The 26,954-nt window shown below is 36.9% G+C and overlaps 1 protein-coding gene across 1 annotated transcript in view; it reads right to left on the reverse strand.

Annotated features, from left to right (window-relative positions):
* DNAH11 (dynein axonemal heavy chain 11) overlaps nt 1-26,954 on the reverse strand; it is a 337,006-nt gene that overhangs the window by 15,902 nt on the left and 294,150 nt on the right. The window contains exons 66-75 of the mRNA XM_073238711.1: nt 26,369-26,573; nt 22,250-22,414; nt 20,431-20,571; nt 15,107-15,277; nt 13,201-13,323; nt 11,544-11,737; nt 10,197-10,345; nt 9,247-9,374; nt 5,424-5,651; nt 1,180-1,371 (exon numbers count right to left, since the gene is read on the reverse strand). Coding sequence (XP_073094812.1) covers nt 1,180-1,371; nt 5,424-5,651; nt 9,247-9,374; nt 10,197-10,345; nt 11,544-11,737; nt 13,201-13,323; nt 15,107-15,277; nt 20,431-20,571; nt 22,250-22,414; nt 26,369-26,573 — 1,696 coding nt within the window. The remainder of the gene's footprint in view (nt 1-1,179; nt 1,372-5,423; nt 5,652-9,246; nt 9,375-10,196; nt 10,346-11,543; nt 11,738-13,200; nt 13,324-15,106; nt 15,278-20,430; nt 20,572-22,249; nt 22,415-26,368; nt 26,574-26,954) is intronic.

The following is a 26,954-nucleotide window of genomic DNA, read 5'->3' on the forward strand; positions in this document are numbered from 1 at the left end:
AGGAGAATATTCCTGATCTCTCTGACTCATGGGACAGTTATGAAGGACTAGAATTAAAGTATTAAGTGGTCCATTTCATTTTCTACTCGACAAAAATGTACTAATAAGAACAACACAAAATATTTACTAGAACCATCAAAAATGATCAAAGTAAATCTCATAAATTAAAAAAAAAGATAGATATGGAATACTGATCATCAGCATACCAAATTAAAGCCATTTATTCTGGATACAACTTATTAAAAATGTATTTCCTGGTAGAACACACACTATGTTAAGTGTACATATTCTGATAGTAGTTATATCACCTTTGAAACCTGAGAAAACTTCAATAACAAAAGTTGTAACAATGGTTACCAAAAAAACATAAAACACATTTATCCCTAGAAACAGGGGTGAATTGCTTTCAAGGCCCATTTATAGAATAAAATGTGGCCTAGAGCACAAACACCTACTTGGTTTTGACAAATATATCTCAATTTTAACTGCATGGAGAAAGTTCCCCTTATGAAGACAAAGTAAGAAAAGTCTTACAAATGTTTCTTCCTTTTTAAAATCCAATCACTGGGTTTATAAGTTTACACAAATATTCTTCCTGAAGCATTTGCATTTCCATCTGTAAAACATTTAAGCTATGAAATAAAATCATTCATCTACCTTTAACTTCAAATCAAGGGGGACATTACTGAGAAAGTCACAACAAGGTGGCATCCTTAATACATAATAATGACATATGCAGGAAATGCACCATTATTTATACATGTGACGTGCTGTAAATTGCTTCCATCATAAGAACTAATTGTAGTGATTATTAATGCAGTGTTATGAACTGTCAGAATTGCTGTATGTAATTACATTTGTGCAAATGCTTCATTACCTGCCTAATGAATCTGGCATATATGCACATGTAAACCACTGTTTTTGTTAACATAATGAAGGACATTTTTTTTTTTTGCACTAAGCTGCTGATGTAGAACTGGTGTGACCTATCATATAAAGTTCAAGCATGTACTGCTAGAAAACCTTTGATATGGTTTATTTTCACACTTGGCAGAAGATGCATATATAGTGTCAGCTATTTCAATAATAGTTACAAAAGAGAAATTATGGTCCATTTGACAGTGCCACAGGCAGATTCAGTGCACTCCTTGGCGGAGGTTATCTGACTGCTGCACTTACGTTAGCGCTTGCCTCTAAGTAGTTGTACAGGACATTGGCACAAATGGTGAGGTCTCCAGAACTGAAGGGATAGCTGCGGCTCCAGCCCTGGGGGCCAAACCTCCGTCTCCCGGCAACACAGGCGTGGAAGTAGCACAGAGAAAAGAGGATGCTTTTAAACTCCTGCTCCTTGGAGCACACTTCAAGTGTATCCTGGGAGAAAACAACAATGTTGATTATCCACCTGTGCAGGTTCCCAAGATCAGGGGCTGAGTTTTCAATAATCTTGCATAGGACTTGAGGGGTAACCCACAGGACAAAGGTAACCTGCATGGCTTTAAGCATGGCTGCCTGTCCTAGGACAGCCTACTAGGAGACTATCTACCTGGCATTTGCCAGTCTGTTCATTTAAGAGGAATGTGTTTATTTTGCTTCAGTTATTCTACTGAATGCTTCTAAGTTCACTTGAAAATGAGACGATTCATTTTGACCAGAAGTAATACTGCTTGACATCATTTTCCCCCACAAAGTTCTTGAAAAATATGAATGATAAAAGGACATCATTGTCATTTCATCACTGCAGCAGGATCGTGGCTAACCCCAGCTCTCCATTCCCCCTGGTTCCAGAGTAATACAAATTACCTGGGCCCCTGGCTACCCATCAAAAAATGATTTCCCAGCTTCCCTTGAAGGTAGGTATGCCACACGACAATGCTTTTGCCCTTAGAATTTGAGAAGTGATGTGCATAACTTTCATGTCATTTACTTAGAAGGAAACGACCTGCCTGGCTGCTACTCTTTCCCTTTTCTGTGGACTAGAAATGATGATGGCTGACACCCATGGAAGCCACGCGTTGAGTATAGTGAGGCGCCTGCCAGCTGTGTGGGTGGCTGGTCTCAGGGATCAGAGCTGCCGACTATGTGTAAGAGAAATTACCTTGTTTGAATCACTGTTGTTTTGTATTATACCTTAACTAATACAATTACCACAACAAATGGCTTCCTTTCAATGAACTATAAAAATAAAAATTCACTGCCAAGAGGATAGAATGGCATTTGGAAGACTGGAAAACACACACCCTGTAGACTACATCTGTAAGGTGTTTTCTGAAAATGCAGAAGGAAAGTTAAATCCTGGCATACTACATTGATATGGTTATGGCCCAACAGCCATAAAATTAAAAAGTGAAAAACAGCTATCTGATTTATGACTTAAAGGTAGTACTCTACCTATTTTCAGATTTGGCAGCTCTGTGAGGCAAACAAAGGGAAGTCGAGGACTATTCCTGCAGTTAATATTGGGCAGCAGAGGACAATAAGGCCGAATCTGTACCTCCTGGTGCATATTTAAAATGGATCTGACAATTTGGGTCATCAACAAAGTATATTTAGCACCTTTGAGGTGGGAGTTCAGGGCACTTCTGGAAAAGTCTAAACCAAGAGTAAATTTGTTCTCTTGGTCCAGGACCAGAGAACTTTTTTAGTTTCTTTTTGTATCATTTTAATCAAAATCCAGGGGGACTACCAAATGCAGTTCCAGATTTGGCCAGGTCATATACAGTGCAGACCCAATTAAATCACTAGACTATTTCTAGGTAATTTATGGGGCTTGAAAACACACACTCATTAAAAATAACTTTTCTAAACCACCAAATAAAAGGCAAGCTTATGAAAGAAGGAAAGAGAAACCATGTAACTGGAATTCATCTTGAAAGATATAAAAGTATATTACTTTTAAATATAAGAAACTCCTAGGAGATCAAATAGAAGTACTGAAATTTTATGTGGGCATTATAATCTAACAAGTCACTTAACTCCTCCCTGAATTACAGATAGTCCACAGAACACCTTGGGTAATACAATAACTAAGGACTAAAAATTAATTCCATCTATATTTCATATAACTAATTTAGTTTTATTCTCAGTGCTAAAATATAAATCACAAGTTAATGTCCACTTCATTATGCTCTGATAATATAAAGGCTACTGCAAGAAATTATGAATCAGGCTTTCCTAAGAAAAAGTAGGAGTCTACCGAACATTCCACATTTCAGTCAGTTGTATTTTTATAAACCAAATGATAAGCAAACTATTAGAAAATACACAAACAGCACTGTGAACAGAGAAAGGCATCCACACACACAGCAGAGTTTTATGCACACATGCCAACTCTACATGCACAATTACCAATTATTTGTTTCTGTTGCAAATATTACAGAAAAAAGAAATCTACATTCTCACTGTAAAAGTCTGGTTATCTGGGCATGACAAGAGTTCAACCATCTTCTTCAAGGGCAGATGTTATGAGCTGAAAGAGGTGTAGGTAGGCAGTATCCTGTAAGAAACAGTTCCTTGCATCCTGGGCAGTTAATGATTGTATTTACAGAAATATTCTGGAATGTGCAGGGTAATAACAAACATTATATAAACTTTGTTCATTATGAATGCACATGAGGTAAATTCTGATTTTGGGTGGAAGATTAAAAAGACAGATTTAATTTGATTTGAAAATTAAAGCATGAAAACAAAAACACTCAAACAAAAGAGTTAACTTGTCAGATCCCTTGGTTGCTTTTCTCATCTGATAAGGAGCAACTGGGACTCATTTACCTCCCCCAAGTGAGTACCATGGAAGATGGCATTCATCACCCTCTCTCCATGTCATAGGTCTCTGAAAGAAAGACCACGGCAGCAACACAGAACTCTCAGGATGGTACACGGAGACTTGGGAAAGGAGGAGATCTGTGATAGGGACTACTCACTGCCTGCCCTAAAATGCCCTGACTTCTGGCTGGGTATATGGCTGCCCAAGAGTCTTTTCAATAAATGTAACCTTTAGTTAACATAAGTGGTTTTCCAGACAGCAGTCAAAAGAACTGACACTTTCATGAATAAACTAGAACAGGTTGTTCTTAGCCAGGGAAGCAATTTATACATAGCTTTTGGGGGATTTCTTCATCCTGGGAGTATACACAGATTTTTTCATGTGCTTCTCCCTGGGGAGAGTGTCCATGATTTTATCAGATTACCAGAGGGGCCCTTACCAAAAAGAAAGCTGAAGGATAATTGGGTCGAAGTGTATTTGTTCATGAAATGCTCAGTTTTCACGAATAAAGACAATTGGTTCTGGAGAGTTGGATAAATCCTGTTTAAATATTCCAAACTCCTCTTTTGTACTTACTTTGGGCAAGAGCTTAGGAGTCATAGCGCCAGAAATTATAAATTGAGAGATCATTAAAAAAAGCCAAACACATGCTTGTTATAATTTATACACATACACAAAACATACTGCAAATAATATATCGAGATTTTTTGAGAGCCTTCTGTTTACTGTGTTTATATAGACTACAAGTTACTCAATTATTTAATTAAGTAATTAACTATACTTTCAAAACCGTATTCTTAGGTGCCTAATTATTATAATTCCTTCATAATTTTGGTTTGGGTATTGGCCCAGAAGGTACTAGAGAAAAAGTTAAGCATGTTGGCATGCTTCATAGAGAATGATAACATTTCTAACAGGAGGCTGAATATTTATCACCAAATCATAGGTATTTTCTCTTTGGGGCTCATTCTGCTTCTCCTGAAGAGAATGCTGTTTACCAAGGTTTTCTAAGAAATTTCAGAAAGGAATGGGAATTCAGAGAGAGAACAACAAAGGAAACTGAAAGGCTTTATTATGATATAGACAGATGTGATAATTTGGAATCATGGAGAACCGTGGTAATGGAAATATCATTAATTTATATATGTATTAATGTATTTGTCTTATTTTGGAAGAAAAAGAAAATATAAATAAGAAGGCATTATGGAGAGAATCTGAAAAAAAGGGCTTTAAATTTACTAGTATCTAAGCCAGATCTAAAATATGAATATTATACTGAAACTCTCCTCATGTCCTTATTGTTGTCATTATCCTCAACAACTAAGAATAACAACAGCTCATCTTTCTGTGGTAAGGTGCTCGCCTGCCATGTTTGTCATCAATGAACAGTTTCCTTATACTCTTCATTATAGTTCATTCTCCTTACACATGTGGCTGGTAGTTTTAGGGTAAAACAAACATATTTTTTCCATTGGCATAGGAGATGACAGGGGGAAGCCTTTCAAGTGATTAAATACACACACACACACACACACACACACACACATGCACAAAAGATTTTACTTTGTCCTTCTGAGTGAGATGCATGAGCAGATGATGGTCCCACAGTCTTACGGGAAGACCTTGACTTTTATATCAGACCAGACTTCTGCTTTCTTACCTGATCAAAGTTATAGAGGGCAGCATGCAAATTGGCCAGCATTCCTGTGGGGGGTTCATTAGTAATCTTAATGGAATTTTCCAGGAGTCCTTGAGGGATGATATGTTCATTTGGTGTAGGTGCGGACTCAGCACTCATGAAAACCCTGTAATCTCTGTGGCTTCCTTGGCTGAATCTTTCAAGGAGTTTCTCCAAGGTTCCTAGCCACCTGGCCACCAAATGGACATTCTGAAAAATAAGCAGGGCTTATAATTTCTGTGAAACTGAAATATATTACTTTAATTATAGTATTCCAACATGTTACTATATGTAAAAGTGCTGAAATCTCAGAAAATCATGATTTAAAATTTCCTTTATTATGTTAGGGGAAGAAAACCCAAAAAACAAAACAGAATTGAACATTAAACACACTGAGTGCCCCAAATCACCACAGGTTGTCTTTGTAAACCCAAATCTCCTTCCAACACACTTACCTCCTTCTAACACCCACTTCTGAGATGAAGTTGTTGATATGTTTCTTTGTTCCAGTTCAAACTTAATTACTGAGACTTTGCTGGGTTAGTTTAATCAAGTAGGAAAACTAAAAGCCAGAAATGTACCTTATCACCCACTTCATTTTTTCTGATGGAAACCTCCTCGACTTAAATTCCTACTCATTAGTTGTGGACTCAGAAGGATGTGGGGGATGAAAGGCTAGCTGTAAAAGGAAGCAATCGCTCATTGCTAAGATGCTCTGCATATTCCTAACATGTAATTTTTCTTAAACCCCACAGTGTCAGAAATCATGAAAGAAACAAATGTTGCCACCATTTCTTTGATTTTCAGTTTTATGATTCACAAATTTGCTCCTCCAATACTAAACACCCACAGTGTACAGCTTGGTGGTTGGTCCTGAGAGAGAAATAGAAAGGCTATACCTCACATGATCTCTGACACTGGAGTGGTCCTTGGTATAGTGAATGAAACATGACCCCCAGGAATATGTAATTATTTCCAACAAAGAAAAATGTGTAGGATCATAAAAGCTATGAAAATACAGAGAATGAAGGCAAATAGAGAAAGGAATAGAAATGTAGGTATCTTTCTTTCAAACTGTTCTGTTATAAAAATGACCTATGCCAATTCAATTGTTCACATTAGGCTTTTTTTCCCCTTGGCACATACTGAACATTGGTAGGTATCATGGGCTGAACTGTGTCCCCCCAAATTCATATGTTGGAGCTTTAACACTCAGTTCCTTAGAATCTGACTGTATTTGGAACAAGGTCTTTAAAGAGGTAATTAGGGCTAAATGCAGTCATTAGAGTGGGACTTAATATGACTGGTGTCCTTATAAGAAGAGGCGATTAGGACACAAACACACAGAGGGAAGACCATGTGAAGACACAGGGAGAAGACAGCCATCCACAAGCTAAGGAAGGAGACCTGAGAAGAAACCAACCTTGCTGATATCTTGATATCAGTCTTATAGCCTCCAGAACTATAAGAAAGTAAATTTCTGTTGATCAAGCCACCCAGTCTGTGATACTTCAGTATGGAAACCCTGGCCAACTCAGGCAGTAGGTGAGGGCTCTAAGTGTCCTCCCCTCCACGCTTGCTATAGATCCTAATGAAAGTACACCCCACACCTACTTGTGCCACTCATACAAGCAGGAACACAAACAATAATAACCCTGTTTTGTAAGCTCAAATATGTCCTAATTCTCTATCTTATGGACTATAACAACATCATACTTGAGACGTTTTCTTGAAACAAATGTACATATATTCTAGGCAGAAAGTTCTTCAAGTGAGGCACACTGCACCAGGCACACTTTGGAATCCAACTTGGGAATGATTCTTGAAGATACTGACTTTGGGACTGGCTGGATTCTCATTCCTATTTCTCCAAGGGTGGCAATTCCTGTGCAACATTTGTAGCCAATCCATATAATCTTGAAAACTACCTGTTTTGCCCATGAAAAAAGATTTTTAAAATCTATTATGTTAATTTACAAACCATCTGGTATATGTCTAGGTAGATAACTGCCAGTCTGTACCTATCTTTGTGATGGTTTTCTCTGGATTATGGGATTTTGATAAAATGCTAGCTAAATATCGCTAGAAAGGCTCTCTTTGATCACAGTAATTGACCATTGTAGAATTTGGTTAAGAATTCATTAACATGGGCATACATATCACATGCCTGGGCTGATAAAATTTAATATAAATTACAAACAATACAGCAAGTTCCCAGTATGTTGGTTTTCTCTTTCTTCAAAGCTCTCTTTCTCTTTGTGATAATAGGGATAATAGGAAACTGGACAGCCAAAGGTCTGGGATAGTCTCTCCTCTCATTATTCTGCATATGGAGAGGAATAGTGAAAGAGTTACATTCTAAGTTACTGGCTTACCACTAACAACAAAAATCAAAGGTATAGAGTAGATATCCAAAAGCAGATTCTTCATAAAATAAAGTCTTTTGAGATTTTTTTTTTTTGCAGTAAAACTTAGAACTTACATTTCTGCAGGCAACTGGTAGCTCAGCATAGATATAAGAATAGCAAACCTTTTACTTTGGATACTATGTTCTCTTGAGGAGGACCACATCCCTCCTACCTGCTTTCCAGTCTGAGCCTCTGGATGCATGAGAACTGTCAGAAAACTTTCTTGGGTGGGAAAACCTCAGTGTCTACCAACTGTCAGCGCAACAACTGCTATATCTGAAAACAGAAACCCTCCACTATTACCCACTTGACTCTGTGAGCCTCAGAAGGGGACACACCATCCCAAGTCACCTTACTAAAAGTGTCATCTAAACTTTAGAGAGAGTAGGTATTACTCTCCTAGAAGGTCGTATTCTGCTTGGACTCTGTGCAGCTTCTCTGTGAATCCACTTTTATTTCAACCAGAAATGCAAATGTTCTGACCTTGGACACTGGGGCCACTAAAGGAGGCCGATGTCCTATCTCATATCCCTGCATGAGGGTGGCAGCACGCACTAGTGGAAAGAATGTTGCTTGCAGCCAAACAGACCTGAAGTTGAGAACCAACTCTGTCATTTTCCAGCTGTGTGGCCTCGAGGCTCTCCAGGCCACTCTGAGGCTCACTTTTCTCATCTTTATAATGGAATGACAACACCTACCCTTTCACTTTTCTGTAATGATTAGAGAAAATGTATCCTGCAGATTGCCTAGTAAAGAGTCTGGCATATAAATGAGACCCTTTGGGATCTCTGTGCTGCAAATAAAATGGCCATTTCCAGACCTGCTGAGGTAGCTAGTGGACCTCACCATGGGAGTGAGCGTGGCTCCTGGGTGCCTCTAGAGCTTGTCTGGGCTCCCTTGGCTACTGGGTTCTTGCTAGAATCCCCAGCCCTGGGAGCTAACCCAGAGGACACTGGGTGGTAGAAAATCACAGACCCATATAACCCCAGAAGGGATAGAGGGGTTATCTACTCTAAGCCCCTTAACTTACAAAGGAAATGTTATGCAACTAGTTAGGGGCACAGTCAGAGTTGTGTGAGATGGAATAGGACACATGTTCTGTCCATTTAAAGCATCATGCAAACATGAGGTTCTAGGACAATGGTGTTGGCAGTCTATACACGTCTGTTTGTCCTCAGGCACTACTGGAGCGTTGCAGATATCTGTAAGTCTGGAGAAGGATGGGGCTCCTGCTGATATTTTTAATTTTAAAGCACAGTGGCTAGAAAACCCCAAAGATGACAACATCATTGTCAGCAGAGTCTTATCACCTATGGAAGGTGTCATTAATGCTGAGAGAACCCCTATGACTCTGCAAATCACCATGCACTGTGTCAAAGGATCATCCCCGTACTTACTTGGAGTAAGACCCAGTGTCCTTCCTTGGAAGCTTTCTCCAGGGCCATTTCTGCCACTGTCTCCTGACCTTGTCCTAAAGATACATTGTGGAATTTTCCTGAGTCAATTGTAAACCCAAGTTTTTTGCCTGCAGGACAATACAAAATGGTGAGAGGGCAATTGAGTCAAGGAGAGGTAAGAAGTGTGGACTTTTGTGGTCCAGTGTCCACCTGTGGTTACTGCTGCAACCTTCTGGTCACTGAAGAATCCAAACTAAACCTCTGTCATTTCAAGAAACAGCATTTGGAGCTCCCAACAGCTCCCTCCTCACAAGCATTATCAAAGATGTGGAAACAAGCTCCTCTGGTTTTATGGTAATGAAGCTTTTGACATTTTGATAGATGGCAAGCATTGTTACTGAGCTTTATAAACTCTTGCAAGACTAGCAAAGCATTTCCTTCATAAAAAGGAGCAACATGTGGTAGATATCACATCATTTTTGGAACAGATCGGCTCATTGGCTAAATGCAGGAGCCTCTCACCTTGTGAGGCCTTGCTTGAATCCAGCCCACAGGTCACAGCTCTATTAACCTGGTATTCTCTGTGCAGGCCGCAGGGAATAGTAATCGCAAGCACAAAGCGACAGTGCCTTGCCCAATCAAACAGACTTGCTCTAATAACCATTATTTAGTCACAGGGGGCACAAGATTACACGAGTATGGAGAAAATTGCCCTCTGGCCCTCATATAGTCAAAAGGTAGAAAACAGTACAAAAGAAACTCACATTATGCCAACCAGAGCAATGTTTCATTTGAACATTTCTGCAGACTACAGTGTTATTAGCCTTACATTTTCCATACATTCCATTTCCAACAAATGAAAAAAAAGAAGAAACTAAGATAACTAAGAGCTGAAAGGAAGGTCAGGTGGGTGTTGGGTGAAAGGGAGGGCAGGCCTCCTGACCACTCACCAAGGACCTCTAGGTCTTTCAGGGCATCTACCCCTGGAGACAGGATGAAGAATATTGGGGTGGCTGGGCTGCTTTCTTCAAACGCTTTAGCTAAATCCAATCTGGTCCTCTCCACATACTTTGCACCCAATTTTTCCTCCACAAAATTCCTATAAAAAGGAACAATGCAGAAGACATGATCAGTGCTTTTGACCTTGTAAAATGTCACAACTTGGATCAGCTTAAATCACAGGGCCAGGAAGGAACTGAACCACGTTTATTACATGGGATGTTTTGTGAGAATGGCAGCATGAATCTAACTAGATTTATGCAGGAGTGCCGGTGAAATCCCTCTGCTTTAGCAGCTCTGAAAATCAGAAGCCTACATCCCATTTTGGGGGCTACTGAGACCCCCCTCTGAGTACCATCAGCTGCCTGCATATGGCTTTGTATCCCCCCAGTCCCCTGCCAGATCCCCCATTACTTATGAACAGTTCATTAGATTTGCCACAGTGCAATTTTCCAGCCTGCTGGGCTTCTCATGAATATACAAATGCTTTTTGGGGTGTTTCTAACACAGGGAAGCTCAATTAAGCAGGGATTATTTTCCAGTAGCCTCAGATTTGCAGAAAGTAAGCACTACTAAGCAGAATTAACTTGTAAAGTAGGGTGTGGCAGAGGCTTCTGCAGAGAGAAAATCAGTAGAACTAGACAAAGCAAAGCAAAAAACCAGAGGCATGTGAAGACTACTGAAAAAAGAGGAGCATGATGGGGAAGAAAGGTGAGAACTCTTCAGTTGGTAAATTCAAATTAGAACATAACTTGTGTGAATAAAGCAGAACGTGTCCACGTAGAAGCCAAAGGGGCAAAGAAAAAGGGCACGTGGACCAAGATGTAGACAGGTTTCTGCTTTAAATGGCATTGGTTGTAAAGTTATAGGATTATTAGTATCTCTATGAAAGGAATTCATTTTTATTTGACATGCAAAATCTTTGAAGCCAGAATGCCACCCCTAAATATGGACAATGGAAATTACACTTGGATAATGCATGTTCCTGTCCTCTGAACTCTGCTGACATCCATCTCTCTCTTCCTAGAATATTCCCATCAGTTTCCTGTTTTCCCTACTGATTTCAGAAGTAAGCTTTTCAGGAAGGATGTGCTGAATCTGCCTATACACTAGCACACTGTCTAGTGTTTAGCAAATTTTAACAGTGGCAGTGATTACAATATCAAAATTCCAGCAGAATCACTTCTCATCAATATGGACCATAATTGGGCTTCCAAACCTCCCCTAGATTCTCCTAGCCCTGAAGACTAAGTTTCCTCTAGGCTAACTTGCATTTCCAAAAATAGTAACTGTCCCACCAGAGAGCATATGTCATTCTGTCAGGGCGCACTGCTCTCAAAATAATCAGCTTCTGTATTAAACTTTTCTTCTTCCATTCTTGTGGTAACTTCTCTTTTTCTGGACACTCAGATTCTGCCCACTTTCTCCACTGTTTGGCAGATCCTTCCACATCTCGGTCTATGCCTCGGAATTCTTCCATAAGGGCTATTGCCTGTAATACAATAGGGGAACAGGTAGGAAAGGGTTGTTCAATAGCTTAGAATTGGAGATAGAGACTTGTGAATATATTGAACTTATTTAAACAAGCTGTACTGTACAATCTTCATTTCCTCTCTGGATTTACTCTGCACCCTTTTCTGCCTTGATAGGATGGTGATCTCTAAGGATTAGTTGAACTAAGCTCCCTGATTCTCTGGCCTGATTGGGTTTGGCCAATAGGAGGCAATGGCAAGAGAATGGAGGGCTGTAGAAGAGAGAGGCAGGGGTAGTTCTTCCCCAGCTCTTTCCCTGTGGTGATGTAGTTTGGCAGTCACCATTTTCCTCTACCAAATGCCACAGCTCCTATAGGCTGGCTCTCTTTCTAACTTCATTTTCAGTAGTTTCAGTGACCACTCCTTTTCCTCCTTTTTCCATCCTCATACCTGGTTGCTTCCTTTATCCTTCTTTCCACGCTATGAAAATACACTCTTCATTAAAATTTTTTTATCATCCCTTTGAATGTGTTATCTGTCTTCTGCTGAGACCCTGATTCGTCAACAGTGGAACTTGAATTTATAATTCTAAAATAATCTGATTTAAAATTCTACTAAAAGTAAATCTAAACATGCTACAAAAATAAGAGATAATGATTATTTTCCATGAATATAACTGTTTTCTTATTAGAAAAAAAGGGCAAGACAAAGGTTAGCATATGATGAACATCTTTAAGGAATTTAAGTCTGGATGAATATTTCAAAGGTCTCAGATGACAACAGACCAAATTATTAAACAGAAGGTAGAACTAGTATTATAAGTTAGTCCTGGTATGGAAATTACATCCAATGAGCTACAAGATGCATGAAAGATTTTTCTTATGTGTGAGATTACATAGAGAAAAACTGGAAATTATTGTTTTATAGGTACAATTAAACAAACATCATGAATTGTAACTTTAGACATCTTGATTACAAAATTGGTAATAAATTCTTAACAACAGGGTCTTCTGGCACAAAAATAGGATAAGGATTGATAACTGGGGTTGAAGATGACTTACCACTTTTTTCTGTATAAACTGTTCTGCTTAACCCTTTTATAATGAGAAAAACCTACTATATTGATGTATAATTAACAAAACTCTTTGGAAAAACTAGAGAAATATTATAAAAAAGAAAAAATAAAGAAACTAGATTCAGGTAAATTGAAAAAATACTCATTTATATACTTTGACTTTACCAAAGGTTCTGCAGATGATACATATTTATTAACCTTTCCACCCATAAATAAAAAGTTCCTTTACTTCCAGATAAGAAATTAATCAACTTAGTAATATGAAGATTAAAGAACATTGCATTTTATAGCATATATCTGTAACTGAAATGATGTGTATCACCTGTATTTTTTAAGCTACACTTCTACATTTGAGAGAACTGAGATTTGAAATATGATTTAGACATTGAAAAACCATGTGGCTAATACCTTTATGGCACTCCACGACTGAGTTGTTAGGAAGTCGACAGGACTCAGGTGAGTGTGTTCAACTGTGAATCGAAGCAGGAAATCCAATTCAAGAGGGTCTATCTCTTTCTTTCTCAACAAAATCTTGAGCATGCACAAAATTGAAAAGGGTCGTTGGGTTTACGTTAAAATCATGAAAACAGGAGGCAGTCACCGTTTAATTGATACATTGAATAGGCAGAACCAAGTCAGCTGATATGTACAGACATATATCTGATACTATAGGTGAAATAAGAACTCTTACATGATGCCCATGAGCTCCAAATCTTAATTGGAAATCTTTGGCAAATAATTACAAGGCTAGTTTATTCCCATTTTAACATCTCTATTTATTAGCAACATATTTGAAATACACTTTCATATTTAGTTTTCTGCCGTTAGATCAAACTTGACTTAAAACTTGCCTTAAAACTTTCTCAGTACAAATTGAGAAAGCCTCAGTAGGCAATGGACTGAATTGGTCAAGAAGGTAGAGCTAGTATTATAAGTTATTCCTGGTATAGAAATTACACCCGACAAACTATAAGATGTATGAAATATTTTCTTATATGTGAGATTATATTGAGGAAAACTGGAAATTATTGTTTCATAGATACAACTAAATGAACACCATGAACAAATTTTAGAAATTCTGACTACAGAATTGATAAGAAGTCTATAGAACATTTTTAGGGGCACAAATGAAATACTCCTGATTTCTACATAAAAACTGTAACACCTTACAAAGTTAAACAGGTAAAATGTTTGGGTTTTATACTATTTTAAAATTCTAGGTACTTTCAGAATGCATTATGGATGGCAACATGCATTAGAGTAATATTTTATTTAATTAGATATTAACTTTTTAATTCAATTTATTTAAACAAAAAACTTTCCACATATATATGAATCTTTGATTTACAGAGACTACAGTATTTGTGATAAATTATAATTTATCTACTGCTTCCAAGGGAAGTTTTAAATAGACGTGCCAGCATGTGTGAGATGGCATATGGACTACCTTCCCGGCCCTTTACTGTTAAATAAGCAATATGTATAAAAACAAAAATTTCATTTTGTAATACGTTGTTCCTGTTTATCACATACATTATAAAATATCTACACTCATGTGTTCTTTTATGTAATCCCACAGAATCTAGAAATACCAAAATATTGAAAGAGAAGTGATAGTTTATCACTGTTAACAGCAGGTATGTATAAAATGTGCCTTCTTTGAGTAAAGCATTTTGGAGAACATAACTTAGATCACTTATCCACCTTTCACCAAGATTTGGATAGAAAAAGGTTATACAGCAAACTAATCAAAGGACAATATGCTTATTATTTCATGTAGGCATGAGGTCCTCAATGTTTCCTTCTTATTAGACACCTTAATTAAAAAAAAAGGAAAAAACTTTTGCAGGAGTCCATATAAATCAGAATTAAAGGGAAGTAGGTCTCACTGTAGGTCGTAGTGTGATACTGTACCTCTTTTTACCCATTCACTGTTTTTTAAAGGGTATCTGAGAAAGTCCTAGGACCACTCAGATCTGGATTTGTAACTCTGATCTCTAAGAACCTCCCTGGTAGTATGGAAGGCTGGGTACAGGACCTGAGACAGAGAGGAGAATGTCTCACCCACCTGTTTTTCAGTGACAGGTGATATGGCTGCTTAAAGTGCATACCCACCCAGGTCCATGCACGGGTGGCCTACTAGAAGGTGGTTATGTGCCCAAGTTCCCTCTGGGAAACTCAAACTCTCCTCATGTCATCAAGGGCTTCCAGAAAAGGGGTCTATCTATGCCTCCCTTCAGCAGCAGTAAAGTACATAATAAACAGAGGTGTGGGACTTTGGTTCTGGGGATATGTTCAAAAGATAGCTCCTCACCTGAAAGGCCATCTGGGACAGGAAGGTGAGCTTGTCCTTCTCAAACAGTGCCTGGCTGGTGTAGAGAAATATGGCGTGCGTGATGCTCTCCATCAGAACGGAGATGCGCCCCTGCATGTCCTCCACCTTGTCAGCCTGATCGATTGCTCTGTGGAACAGCATGTTGAAGGCCTGGGGAATTTAAAATAACTGTTAAAGGCTGAAAACTGGTGCCTGGATGTCTAGTTAGCCCCAGACACACAGGGGCACACTTTAAGGTTTATCTATGGGGAGAGAGAACAGGACGGAATTTTTATGAGGCTAATATGAGCTCTTAGAACAGTTACTGGCATGTGGTGAGTGCTCATAAATGTTTGCTGCCATTACTATTATTAACATCTGCCACAAAATCTACTCATGTCTCCTCCCTAGCCAACTGAAATGCACCATCCTCTCTCCTTCTACCCATGTACATTAAAATTTTTTTTAATTGTGGTAAAATAGAAAAAACCCAAATTTACTATCTCAATATTTTTAAGTGTATTGTTTGGTTGTATTAAGTAGATCCACATGGTTGTACAATCTCCAGAATTTTTCACGTTGCAAAACTGAAACATTGTTAAACAACAACTCACTAAAAAAATAGTTAAACAACAACTGGACATTACCCCTTTCTCCCAGCCCCTGGCAATCACCACTCTACTTTCTGTTTCTATGAGTCTGACTACTCTAGATACCTCACACACTATAGTTGGAGAGGGTTTGTCTTACTGTGACTGGCTTGTTTCATGTAGCATAATGTCCTTCATTCATGTTGTAACACACGTCAGAATTTCCTTCCTATTGTGACTGGCTTGTTTCATGTAGCATAATGTCGGTTCATTCGTGTTGTAACACATGTCAGAATTTCCTTCCTTTTTAAGACTAAATAATATTCCAGACATACCACATTTTGATTATCTGTTCATCCACTGATGGACATCTGAATTGCTTCCACCTTTTGTCTGTTGTGACTAATGATGCTATGGACATGGTGTACAAAAGTCTCTTTGAAACCATCTTTCAATTCTGTTGTGTATATACCCAGAAGTGTGATTGCTGAATCATATGACAGGTCTATTGTTATTTTTTGAGGAACTGTCATGTTGTTTTCTATAGTAGCTGCATCATTTTACAATCCCACCAACAGCGCACAATTTCCAATTTCTCTACATCCTTGTCTCAACATGTATTTTCTTTTTTTTGCGGTATTTTTTTGAAATAGCAATGGTCCTAATAGGTGTGAAATGGTATCTCATTGTGGTTTTGATTTGCATTTTCCTAAGGATTAATGATGTTCACCATCTTTTGATATGCTTCTTGGTTGTCTGTATATCTTCTTTGGAGGAATATCTGTTCAAGTCCTTTGTCCATTTCTTAAGAGATTATTTGGTGTTGGTGGTGGTTCCGCCCATGTGCTTTTGGGGGACCCTTTAATTATCTCTTTTTGCTTTAAAAATCACTATTAATATTTCATGCCTTGGTAATAACTGGGCAGTGTAGATATTTATACATGTATCTGCATCTATAAATAGATATAAATTATATATATACATACATGTATTCTTTTTACTGGTGGAAAGTGACCAGAGACCACATCAGTTTATGTATATTTGAGTGAAAGTAAAACCATACAATAGTTACATAGAGTAAATATTGGTAAGAAGGTATTAAAAAAGTCCTCATTTGATATTTAAATTTTAAAACCAACTTTCAGTTTGCATACAATAAAATAAACCCTTTAAGGGATAGTTCAGTGAGTTCTGACAACTGTATATACTTCAGCATAGAATGTTTCTATTCACATCATCCCATGAAGCCTTCATGTGTCTCTTGGCAGTCAGTTCTCACCACAAGCCCCAGCCCATTACTGAATTCTCTCTGTCACCGCTTAGATTCATTGCAGGATTTTATAGTATGTACTTGGTGCTTTGCTGCTGCTTCTCAACATGGTGTCTCTGTGATATATTCGCGTTGTATCAGTAATTTATACCTTTATAATGTAAGGCCCACTCCATGGATATATTGAATTTGCATATTCATTCACTTCTTAGTTCTCTGAGTGGTTTCCAAATATTGGCCATTATGAATAAGAGGTATCTACGAATTTATGAACAAGTTTTTGTGTGGACATTTTTATGTTTTAATTTCCCTTGGGTAAATACCTAGCATGAAAATGGGGATCATTTTGTAAGTATATGTTTAACTTTATAAGGAGCTATTAAACTGTTTTCCAAAATGGTTTTACCATTTTTGCATTCTCACCAGCAACATGAGAATGTTGCAGGACCATATCTGTGCTAACACTTGTTACTGATGGTCTTGTAAAACTTAAGCCATTCTACTGAGTATGTAGTAATATCTCATTCTGCTTTTACTTTACTTTTCTCTGGTGACTGTTGAGTATTTTTAAAATGTGCTTATTGGGCACTACAGATGTCTTATTATATGGCATGTCTGTTCAAACTTTTCATGTATTTTTTAATTGGGTGTCTTATTGAGTTGCACAAGTTCTTTATATATTGATTTAAACTCTTTGTTAGATAGATACATGTATTAGAAATAGTTTTTACTATCCTATGTCTTGTCTTTTCATTTTCTTAACAATGTCTTTTGAAGACCACAATTTTCTAAATTTGATAAGGTTCAATTTATCAAGTTTTATCTAACCCAAAGTCCATAGATTTCCATTTTTCCTAGAAATTTTATAGGTGAGCTTATTCATCTTGAATTAATTTTATATGATGGTTGAGGTTCATTTTATTCCATGTGGCTATCTGGTTGTCCCAGCACCATGTGTTTTAAAAATCATTTTCTCACTGAATTATCTTGGCATCACTGCTAAAAATCAGTTGGCCAATCATTGTATGTCTATTTCTGGACTCTATTCTGTTCTGCTGATCTGTGTGTTTTCTTTAGGACCAACTGATGTAGATTTATAGTAAGTCTTGAAGTCATGCACTGTAAATATTCCAAAGTTGTTGTTCTTTTCCAAAATTATTTAGTTATCTTAAATCCTTTGCATTTCTACACAAATTTTACAATTAGCTTTCCAATTTCTACAAAAAAGCCTTCTGGTATTTTGATTGAGACTAAATTTAATTTATAGATCAATGTGGAGAGAATGGACATCTTAATAATATTGCTTCAAACCATAAACATGGTATCTCTCTCCTTTTACCTAGTCCTTCTTCAATTCTCTCAACAATTTTTATAGCTTTTGGTATGTAGATCTTGTATTTGTTTTGTTACAATTACCCCTAAGAGTTTCATGGTTTTAGAAGCTATTGTAAATGGTATTGTTTTAATTTTATTTATAGTTTTTCTCCCTATATATAAAAATATAATGGTTTTTGTATATTGACTTTATATCCTACATTCTTGCACTTACTTCTTAGTCCCAGTAACTTTTTTGTAGATTTCTTATAATTTTTCTACATCCATGATCAAGACATCTGTGGAACAAAGACAGTTTTTCTGCATTTGAAACCTCTGTGCCTTGTATTGTATTATTGCGTTAGCTATAACCTTGAGTGCAGGGTTGAATAGAAGTGTTGAGAGAAAGCATCCTTGTCTTGTTCCTGATCTTAAGGGAAAGCATTAAACTTTTCAACGTTGAGTATAATGTTAGCTGTCAATTTCTGCAGATGCCCTCCATCCCACTGAGAAGTTAACATCTATTCCTAATTTGCTCAGAGTTTTTTTAACAAGATGTTTAAATGTGTCAAGTTCTTCCTCTATGTCCTATGGTTTTTCTCTTTTGTTCTATTAATATGAAGAATTAAATTGTGTAATTTTTGAATGTTTAACCAACTTGTATTCCCGGTGTAAATTTTACTTGGGATCTAGTACATCATGCTTTTTACATGTGGTTGGATTCAATTTGCAATCTCTTTATGTGTGGTTTTGCAACCCAATGTCTTGAGGTGGGCTTCTTGGTAGCGTTCTTTTCTTGTAATGCCTTAGAGTAGTTTAGGTATCTTGGTAATACTGGACTGACACTACTGGTTTTGTTTTATATTCTCCTAGTATGCTGTGGCTGTCCCAAAACCCAGTCACACTGCACTTTTCAGAATTTTTACACACTTGTCCCAGACTGATAGAAACCTGCTAGTTATTCTTGACTCTTTTCCTTTATCCATCTCCAGTAGGTGATTATTCTGTTTTCAGATCATATCAGAAGTCTGTTCACTTCCATCTGAATCTCTTGTCATCGTATTGGTCAACTGCTTAAAACCTTTCAATGGCTTCCTTTTGCCCACAGACCATAATCTGAAATCCCCAGCATTGCCCATCTAGACCTCCCACCTTTCTATACATGTGTCTTGCTGTCTCCCCCCACAACCACATCGATTTATTCACTATCTAGAATCCCAAACTTTTTCATGCCTCACACATCCTTGTTTTCTCCAAACACTCGTTACATGGCTCAATCCTATTTATCCTTTGGGAATCAGCTATCAGGTCACCATCTGAGAGCCTTACCTGAGTCTCCAGGAAAACAGCTCCTCCACTGCTATAATTCTCTGTCATTGTATTTATCACTTTTACACACACACACACACACACACACACACACACACACACACACACACAATATATATATCTTCACTCTCATAATTGTTTTTCAAAACTATATACTCAGTGACCACAGAGTATTTGGCACAAAGATTGATATCAATAACTATTTGTTTAAAAACTGACAGGATGAGTGAATAAACATTGCCCACAGGCAGAAAGGTGAAAAGTAAAGAGCATGTGCTTTGGAATCAAGCAGTCACAGATTCAAATCCTGGTTCTTACACTTATGAAATGTGAATTCCTGAGTAATTTATTTAAAAATCAGAAAATATTAGTTTTTTTAAAAAATAGGGATAAAATAATATACCTTATTGAGATGTTTCAGACATAAGAATGAAACAAAGTATGAAAATGATTTGCATGTAATAGTAGCTTAATAAACAGTTGTTCTTTTTCTTCCTCTACTCCAATATGGGAAATCTCTTTATAAGACACTTACATTTTCACAAAGAAAGTAAGAGAAAATTCCCTTACATATAATAAACTCATTAAGACTCTGTTTAAGAACAAAAATATATGTGTTATGATGTTACATAGTTTATATCAAAGCCTTATTGAAAATTACATATGAGAGTTACTGAGAGAATGAGGAGGTTTTGGTTGTTTTTTTTAGATCTTCATGACTCCTTACTGGGTGCACTGATTGCTTAAAAATAAACTCTAGACTTCCAGGAGCAAATCTGACTCAAGAAGTTAAAATTTCTTCTTACCCTATTCAGTATTACCTTCAAAGAGAATTGATAGATGGGGTTGATTTTTCTGAGGTCATTAATAACAAAATAAAGAAGAGATGCTCTTGCTGCCACTGGTCTGTAACATTCTCGAGCCTCATTGATTTTTCTTTCATTTTCTTTAGCTTCAATTACCTATGGTGAGATCAAACAATATAAATAAGTTACTCTTCATAATCTCTATTCTTATCCAAATGATAAAAGGGACATACCTGAAATGAGAAATTATTAGTATAAAAACAGATAACATGTATGGCATCTACGTGCTTGAGCTTTACAAAAATTATTTAATTTATATTTTTAAATAGTTTTTTTCATAAACTGAGTTTTCAGTGACAATGGACATAGCTCTAGTTGTTTTATGGTTAAAGAATAAGCAAACATGTTTTTGGTTTTACAGAATTTGTTCTGAGTAATGTCACCTTCCTGACTCCCCTCTCTCTTTCAGGGGTTAATAACCCAGCTATATCACCTCCCAGGGATAGCTCTTAAAAGTCTGCTGGGTCAGTTCAATGCCAATAACTTTATTAGTCAACAAGGTATACAAAAGAAACCAAGGTCAATAATACATCCAACAGCCATGCTTACTAAAAAGCTGTTATATGATGACTCTCATGACTGTCTAATTCTGACTTTGCACCAGATCATCCATATGCTCATATATTTCCATTTAGTTTATCTTTATATATTAGCCTCTGGGTATGGTCAGAGAGAGAATTAAAAAAAAAAAACCTCCATCAACCAACATACTCATTTTTATTCAAGGCTCATATATCTGTTTCTTTTATCTAGGACTACTGCCGGTCCTATAGCTTTATAAGATGTGGTGTTTTTTACAACCATTTTAATACACTTGATTCATCATATTGGTGTATAAAAAGAAATAAAGAAATGTAAGAAGAGAGGGAAGTCCCTACATGGTGATACATTAAGAAGATAGGAAGAGACTTTTTAAGAGACAATTAGAAGTTAACTTCAAAGCTAAGACCTAATTTACTTAATTGCTCTAATCTTTACCATCTTAGAAGCCACCTAGAATTCACTTACTTAAAAGGATAGAGTAATTCGGGATTCCATTTCCTTGCCTAAATTAAGACAAATATATTGGATGTGTGGTGACACAGCCTTGGCTGGGTAATTAATAGATTACTTAGTAATGAGAATATCCCAAAGCAAAGAAAGGTTCCTTTCATTTTGAAGAAATGGAATCTTGAGGGTTAATGATCACTTGTAAAAGTCCAAAGTGCACACCAAGCATAGGCCATACTGTTGTATGTTCAGCAGGATGTTTACTCGATGAAAATTTTTACTGGCTTTTAGGAAATGTCATTTTCCAGGGTGAATAATGCATTTGAGTACAGCAGGAGACCATCTTTTGCTCAGTATCCCACCACTGAAGGACTGTAAACACAACTTCAGCTCTAAGTATTTCTCTAAACATACAACAGACTAAGAAACCTGTGGTGAGACTGTAGGATGTCAGTTTGTCAGGGCTGGATACTAAGCGTTTTTAGATTTCAGACTATATAAATCAGCAGGCCCCAATTTTCTTCGAATTTGGTCACTCAGAAAAAAATACTAGCCTGACACAGTCTGCTTTGAACAACTGGATCTCGTTGAATTAGGGGAAGCACAAGTTCAAACTATCTTCATTAGAACCCCACACAGTCCAGTTTTTAAAGGTCAGTTTATTAAAGGACCTGAATTACACAAGTCCACTTAGAGGAATCACAAAGTTTGTTTATACATTCACTCCAGCCACTCCATTCAAAGGGCGCATCCAGACCCTCAGGTGTCCTTGGCCTCGCCCTACCTTGCGCTCTATCTCTGCTGCCGTTGCCTTTGTCATCTCCAGTCTCTCTACCAGTTTGGTGTCATCCAGAAAGCTCCCTTCTGCCGCAGAAAGGAGCAGAAGGAGGTCATCCTCCAAATACTTCAGCTCTATCTTAAAGTCATTTTGGTGCTTTGTCAAGACCAGCTAACACAAACCAAGAAAAGTATGAAAATGGTGGTTAAATTACCAGTTTCTTAATCATCAAGTTCATGGAATCCTATATAAGAAAACACAGCATAAAAACCATACTCATCATGATTTTTAAAAATTCAGAAAGCATGTTAAGATCTGGTTACACTCCAGGGTCTAGAGTATGAACATTTGTCATAATAATTTAACATCATGAACCTATAGGAAGAATCTATTCCATAGGAAGAAATTCTAGTTTCTGCTTGGCTAAAGAATTGGAAGTCATTTCCATCCTCACAACAGGAAAAAAATCAAATCAACTCTTTTAACAGCCACCAGAGAGAACCCAGGTAACCGGGCAAACTGCTACTCCAAAAACTGGAGAGATGAGTGAACACAGATAATCGCAACTTATGGAGAACATGTAAATAATACTGGGCTAATTGCTGGAGGCGGTCTTAGGGGGCTCTTTATACTTTTGTGAACTTACCTCTAGGAGACTCACCAGGTTCTCATAGTGAAGGTAAAAAAAATCTACTCCTGCTTAGGGTAGGGAAAAGGGAAAAGCAACCATTTTGAAATAAGTCCAGGGGAAAAAGCATTTAAAATATGTCAAGACCTTTCAGTTCTCTTAATAAACACCTGTTTTCTAGAGTAATTACTTTATCAGAGCCTTACCTGACCTAGAGGGAAGAGTGACTACACAACTAAGCCTGCTGTAGACTTCCTTTCTCACATAGGAGAGATAAAAATAAATGGTAACAAACTCTCCTGAAGGTTGAAGGCCATTGACAGGCCAACTAGAAAACCCTGAGATTTAATCATAAGATCATAGAAGGCTTCCCATCTATAATACCTCACCACCATATCAACAGACTCTAGCATGACAGTGGATTGAAAGTGAGAGAGCTTCAAGATACAGACCCTGTTTAAGAAGGACCTTCTAGGATGATCCAAAGACACAGGGGACAAAAACAAGGACGTTAGAGGAAATTGAAGCCTATGACACCAACAGCTACTGTCAACATTAAACACAGCCTAACTCCTGGCCATAGAAACATAAAACCTCACACTAAAGCTCTAATTACCTCAGTTCAAATTATCTAAAACATGGCATTTAACAAAAAAGTACTAGGAATGCTAAGAGGCAAGAATCATGGTCTGAAGAGATAAAGCAAATCTCAGAAGACTCAAGTAAGGAAGATATTTTGGAATTATCAGACTGTGAAATTAAAAATAACTATGATTTATATGCTAAGGGCACTAACAGAAAAAGTACAACATGCAAGACCACATAGGTAATTTAAGTAGAAAGACGGAAACTCTAAGAAAGACTCAGAAGGAAATGCTAGAAGTGAAAAACACTAACAGAAATGAAGAATGCCTCTGATGGGCTCACACAGTCAAAGGAAGGACACAGTCAAGGGAAGAATCACTGAACTTGAAGATATGTCAATAGAAACTTTTCAAACTGAAAAGAAAAGAGAAAAAGAATGCAAAAAAAAAGGAAAAGAATATCCAAGAACTGTGAGACAAATTACAAAAAGTAGAACAAACACATAATGGGAATTCTTGAGAAAAAGAACTATTGGACATAAGAATTTTTCAAAATGAGTGACATTCACCAAATCACAGATCCAAGGGACTCACAGCATACTAAGCAGAATAAATAAAAACTCTACACCTAGGCATATCACATTCAAATTGAAGGAACCAAGGAAAAAGAAAAAAATCTTGAAAGAAACCACAGGAAACAAAAACACCTCACCTGTAGAGGAAAAAGGGTAAGAATTACATGGAACTTCTCTTCAGAAACAATGCAAGAAAGTATTTAAAATATTGAATGAAAAACCCATCACTTTAGAATTCTGTATCCTGCCATATTATCCTTCAAATGTGGAGAAAAAGGCTTTTTTCAGACAAACATAAAATGAGGGATTTTGTCACTAACAGATCTATCTTATAAGAAGTACTAAAAAAATAAGGACAGAGAAGGAAAACAATACAGGTCAGAAACTAGGGTCTATATAAGGGAAGAAAGTCAGAGAAGGAATAAATGAAAGTAAAATATTTTATTTTCTTACTCTTGAGATAACTGTTCAAAATAATACACATAACAATGTACTGTAACTATGGATAAATGAAATTAATGACAATTTTATAAGGGATGGGAGGGAGGAAATGAGAATACTCTGTTAAAAGGTACTTGCACTACTCATGAGGCAGTATAGTGTTATTGGAAAGCAGACAGATTAGTTGTAAATGTATATAGCAAATGCTAAGGAAACCACTAAAATAAAAAAACATGTAATTTATATGCTAAGAGACCACAGGTACCGGAATCATATAAAATGCTCAGTTAAAACCAGAGAGGGCAGAAATAAAACAAAAGACAAAAAAGGCACTGGGTGTGGGGGAGGAACAAGTACAGTACATAAAACAATGACAAACATGGGAGATATTAATCCAACTATGTCAGTAATCTCTTTGAATGTGAGCTGTCTGAACACATCAATTAAAAGACAGAGACCAATACAGTGGATAAAAAAGATACAGCTTTCCATTGTCTACAAGAAATCAACTTTAAATGTAATGACACAAATTAAAGGATTAAAGGTAGAGGGATGGAGAAAGAGATACCACGCTAACACTTATCAAAAGAAAGAGTAGCTATATTAGTTTTAGACAAAGCAGACATCAGAAAAAGGAAAGATATTAGGAGAAAAAAGGAGCATTACGTAATGATGAAGAGGTCAATTATCCAAGAAAACATGACATTCTTTAATGTATCTAACAACAGAGTGTCAAAACACATGAGGCAGAAATTGACAGAACCACAAGAAGAAGACAAATCTATTATTATTTCTGGAAAATTCTAAACTCCTGTTTTCATAATAGAGCTAGCAAGCAGAAAGTCAGTTATGATATAGCTAAACCAAACAGCACCATCAATCAATTCAATGTAATTGACATTTATGGACTGCTTCATCTAATAACAGCAGAATACACATCTATTTTTTAAGCTCACTTAGAAAACTCACAAGATAGACCAAATTCTGGGCCATGAAACCTACCTGAAAAAGTTTTAAAGAATTGAAATACAGAGTATGCTCTCAGACCAAAATAGAATTAAATAAGGAATCAATAAAAGAAAGGTAGCTGGAAAAATCCCAAAATATTTGGATATTAAACCACACATATTTAGTAATACATGAGTCAAACAAAAAAGTATCAAGAGAAATTAAAAATATTTTGAAATAAATAAAAATGAAAGTACAACTTAACAAAATTTGTGAGATGCAGCAAAAGCAGTGCTTAGAGTATCATTTATAGCATTGAATATCAGGAGCAGCAATCCTTCTCCATAAAGGGCCAGATAGGAAATATTTTTAGCTTTGCAGGCCATACAGCCTCTGCTACAACTCTTCAACTCCACAAGTGCCTTCTTTCTACATGTTTAGGCTTGCGCCGTTTTCTTGTTTTCTGTATTCAACACTAAGTTCAATTATTTTCAGTATATTTTTCTTAATCAATGTACTTAAAGCTATACATCTTCCTTTAAATGCTGGTCATAACCAGCTTATAGCTTAATTTTTCCAACCTATTCCACTACTCCTTGTTTTCATTTTTTTGACCTGACTGAATTGGCCTCTTATCATCCAGCAAACCAGGGCATGTGCCTGCTCTCCACCTCTGCTTCCCACGACTGATACGACTCTTCGCTTGTCCTAGGCACCTGCATCAAACATGACCTAGAGCTAGTTAGTCCTTCTGCTGTGGGACAACCTTAGCTACCTCCTTTATTAGGAGTACACTCAAATTGTTAACTGCTCACATATGTCCTCATTTTTTCTCAGAGTGCAAGCTTCTGGAGGGCAGGACTCGTATCTTACACTATTATGTCTAGTACTATAATTTGTGCAAAGCAGGTACTGAATAAGTGTTCATGGGTGATTTCATAATTTTTACCTTAATTTTCTCCAAATCTGGCCTCTCAATACTGACCACCTCTGCCAGCAGCTGGGCTTCTAGACCATCTTCCGTGACGGTGAAATTGAGGAGGGTTGTTTGAGCTTGCAATTCTGGCCTGTAGTGAGGATTTGCCAGTTTTGTGTGAAGGATAAGGCGAAAGTTCTTGTTAAATTCACATTCTTTATCTCCAATCCTGATATACCTAAAGAGGCCATAATACAAACATTCAGGAGATTCCCATGAGCCATAATTGATATTAAGGTGCCATTTTATTCCTGCATTCTGATAATGTATCTAGGCCATAAGACCAGGTGATTCAGAAATTTTCAGCTACTCTTGGTTTTCCTAAAGCATAGGAAGAATACAAATTTATCTACTAAACCTCTATATGATTAAATTTCCTCATATGTAAAGTGATGACAATAGTGGTATTTACCTCATGGTATCACTATAATAAATACAGTAAATCATATGAAGGACCTATAATAACAATGTTAGCTTTTATTATTATACTTTCTGTGATTAACCTTATATTCAACATTGCTTTTCTTTAAGCAAAAATTATGTGTTTATGTATAGCTGT

Source organism: Manis javanica, chromosome 6, assembly GCF_040802235.1.
Source record: "Manis javanica isolate MJ-LG chromosome 6, MJ_LKY, whole genome shotgun sequence".
NCBI classification, from domain to species: Eukaryota; Metazoa; Chordata; class Mammalia; order Pholidota; family Manidae; genus Manis; species Manis javanica.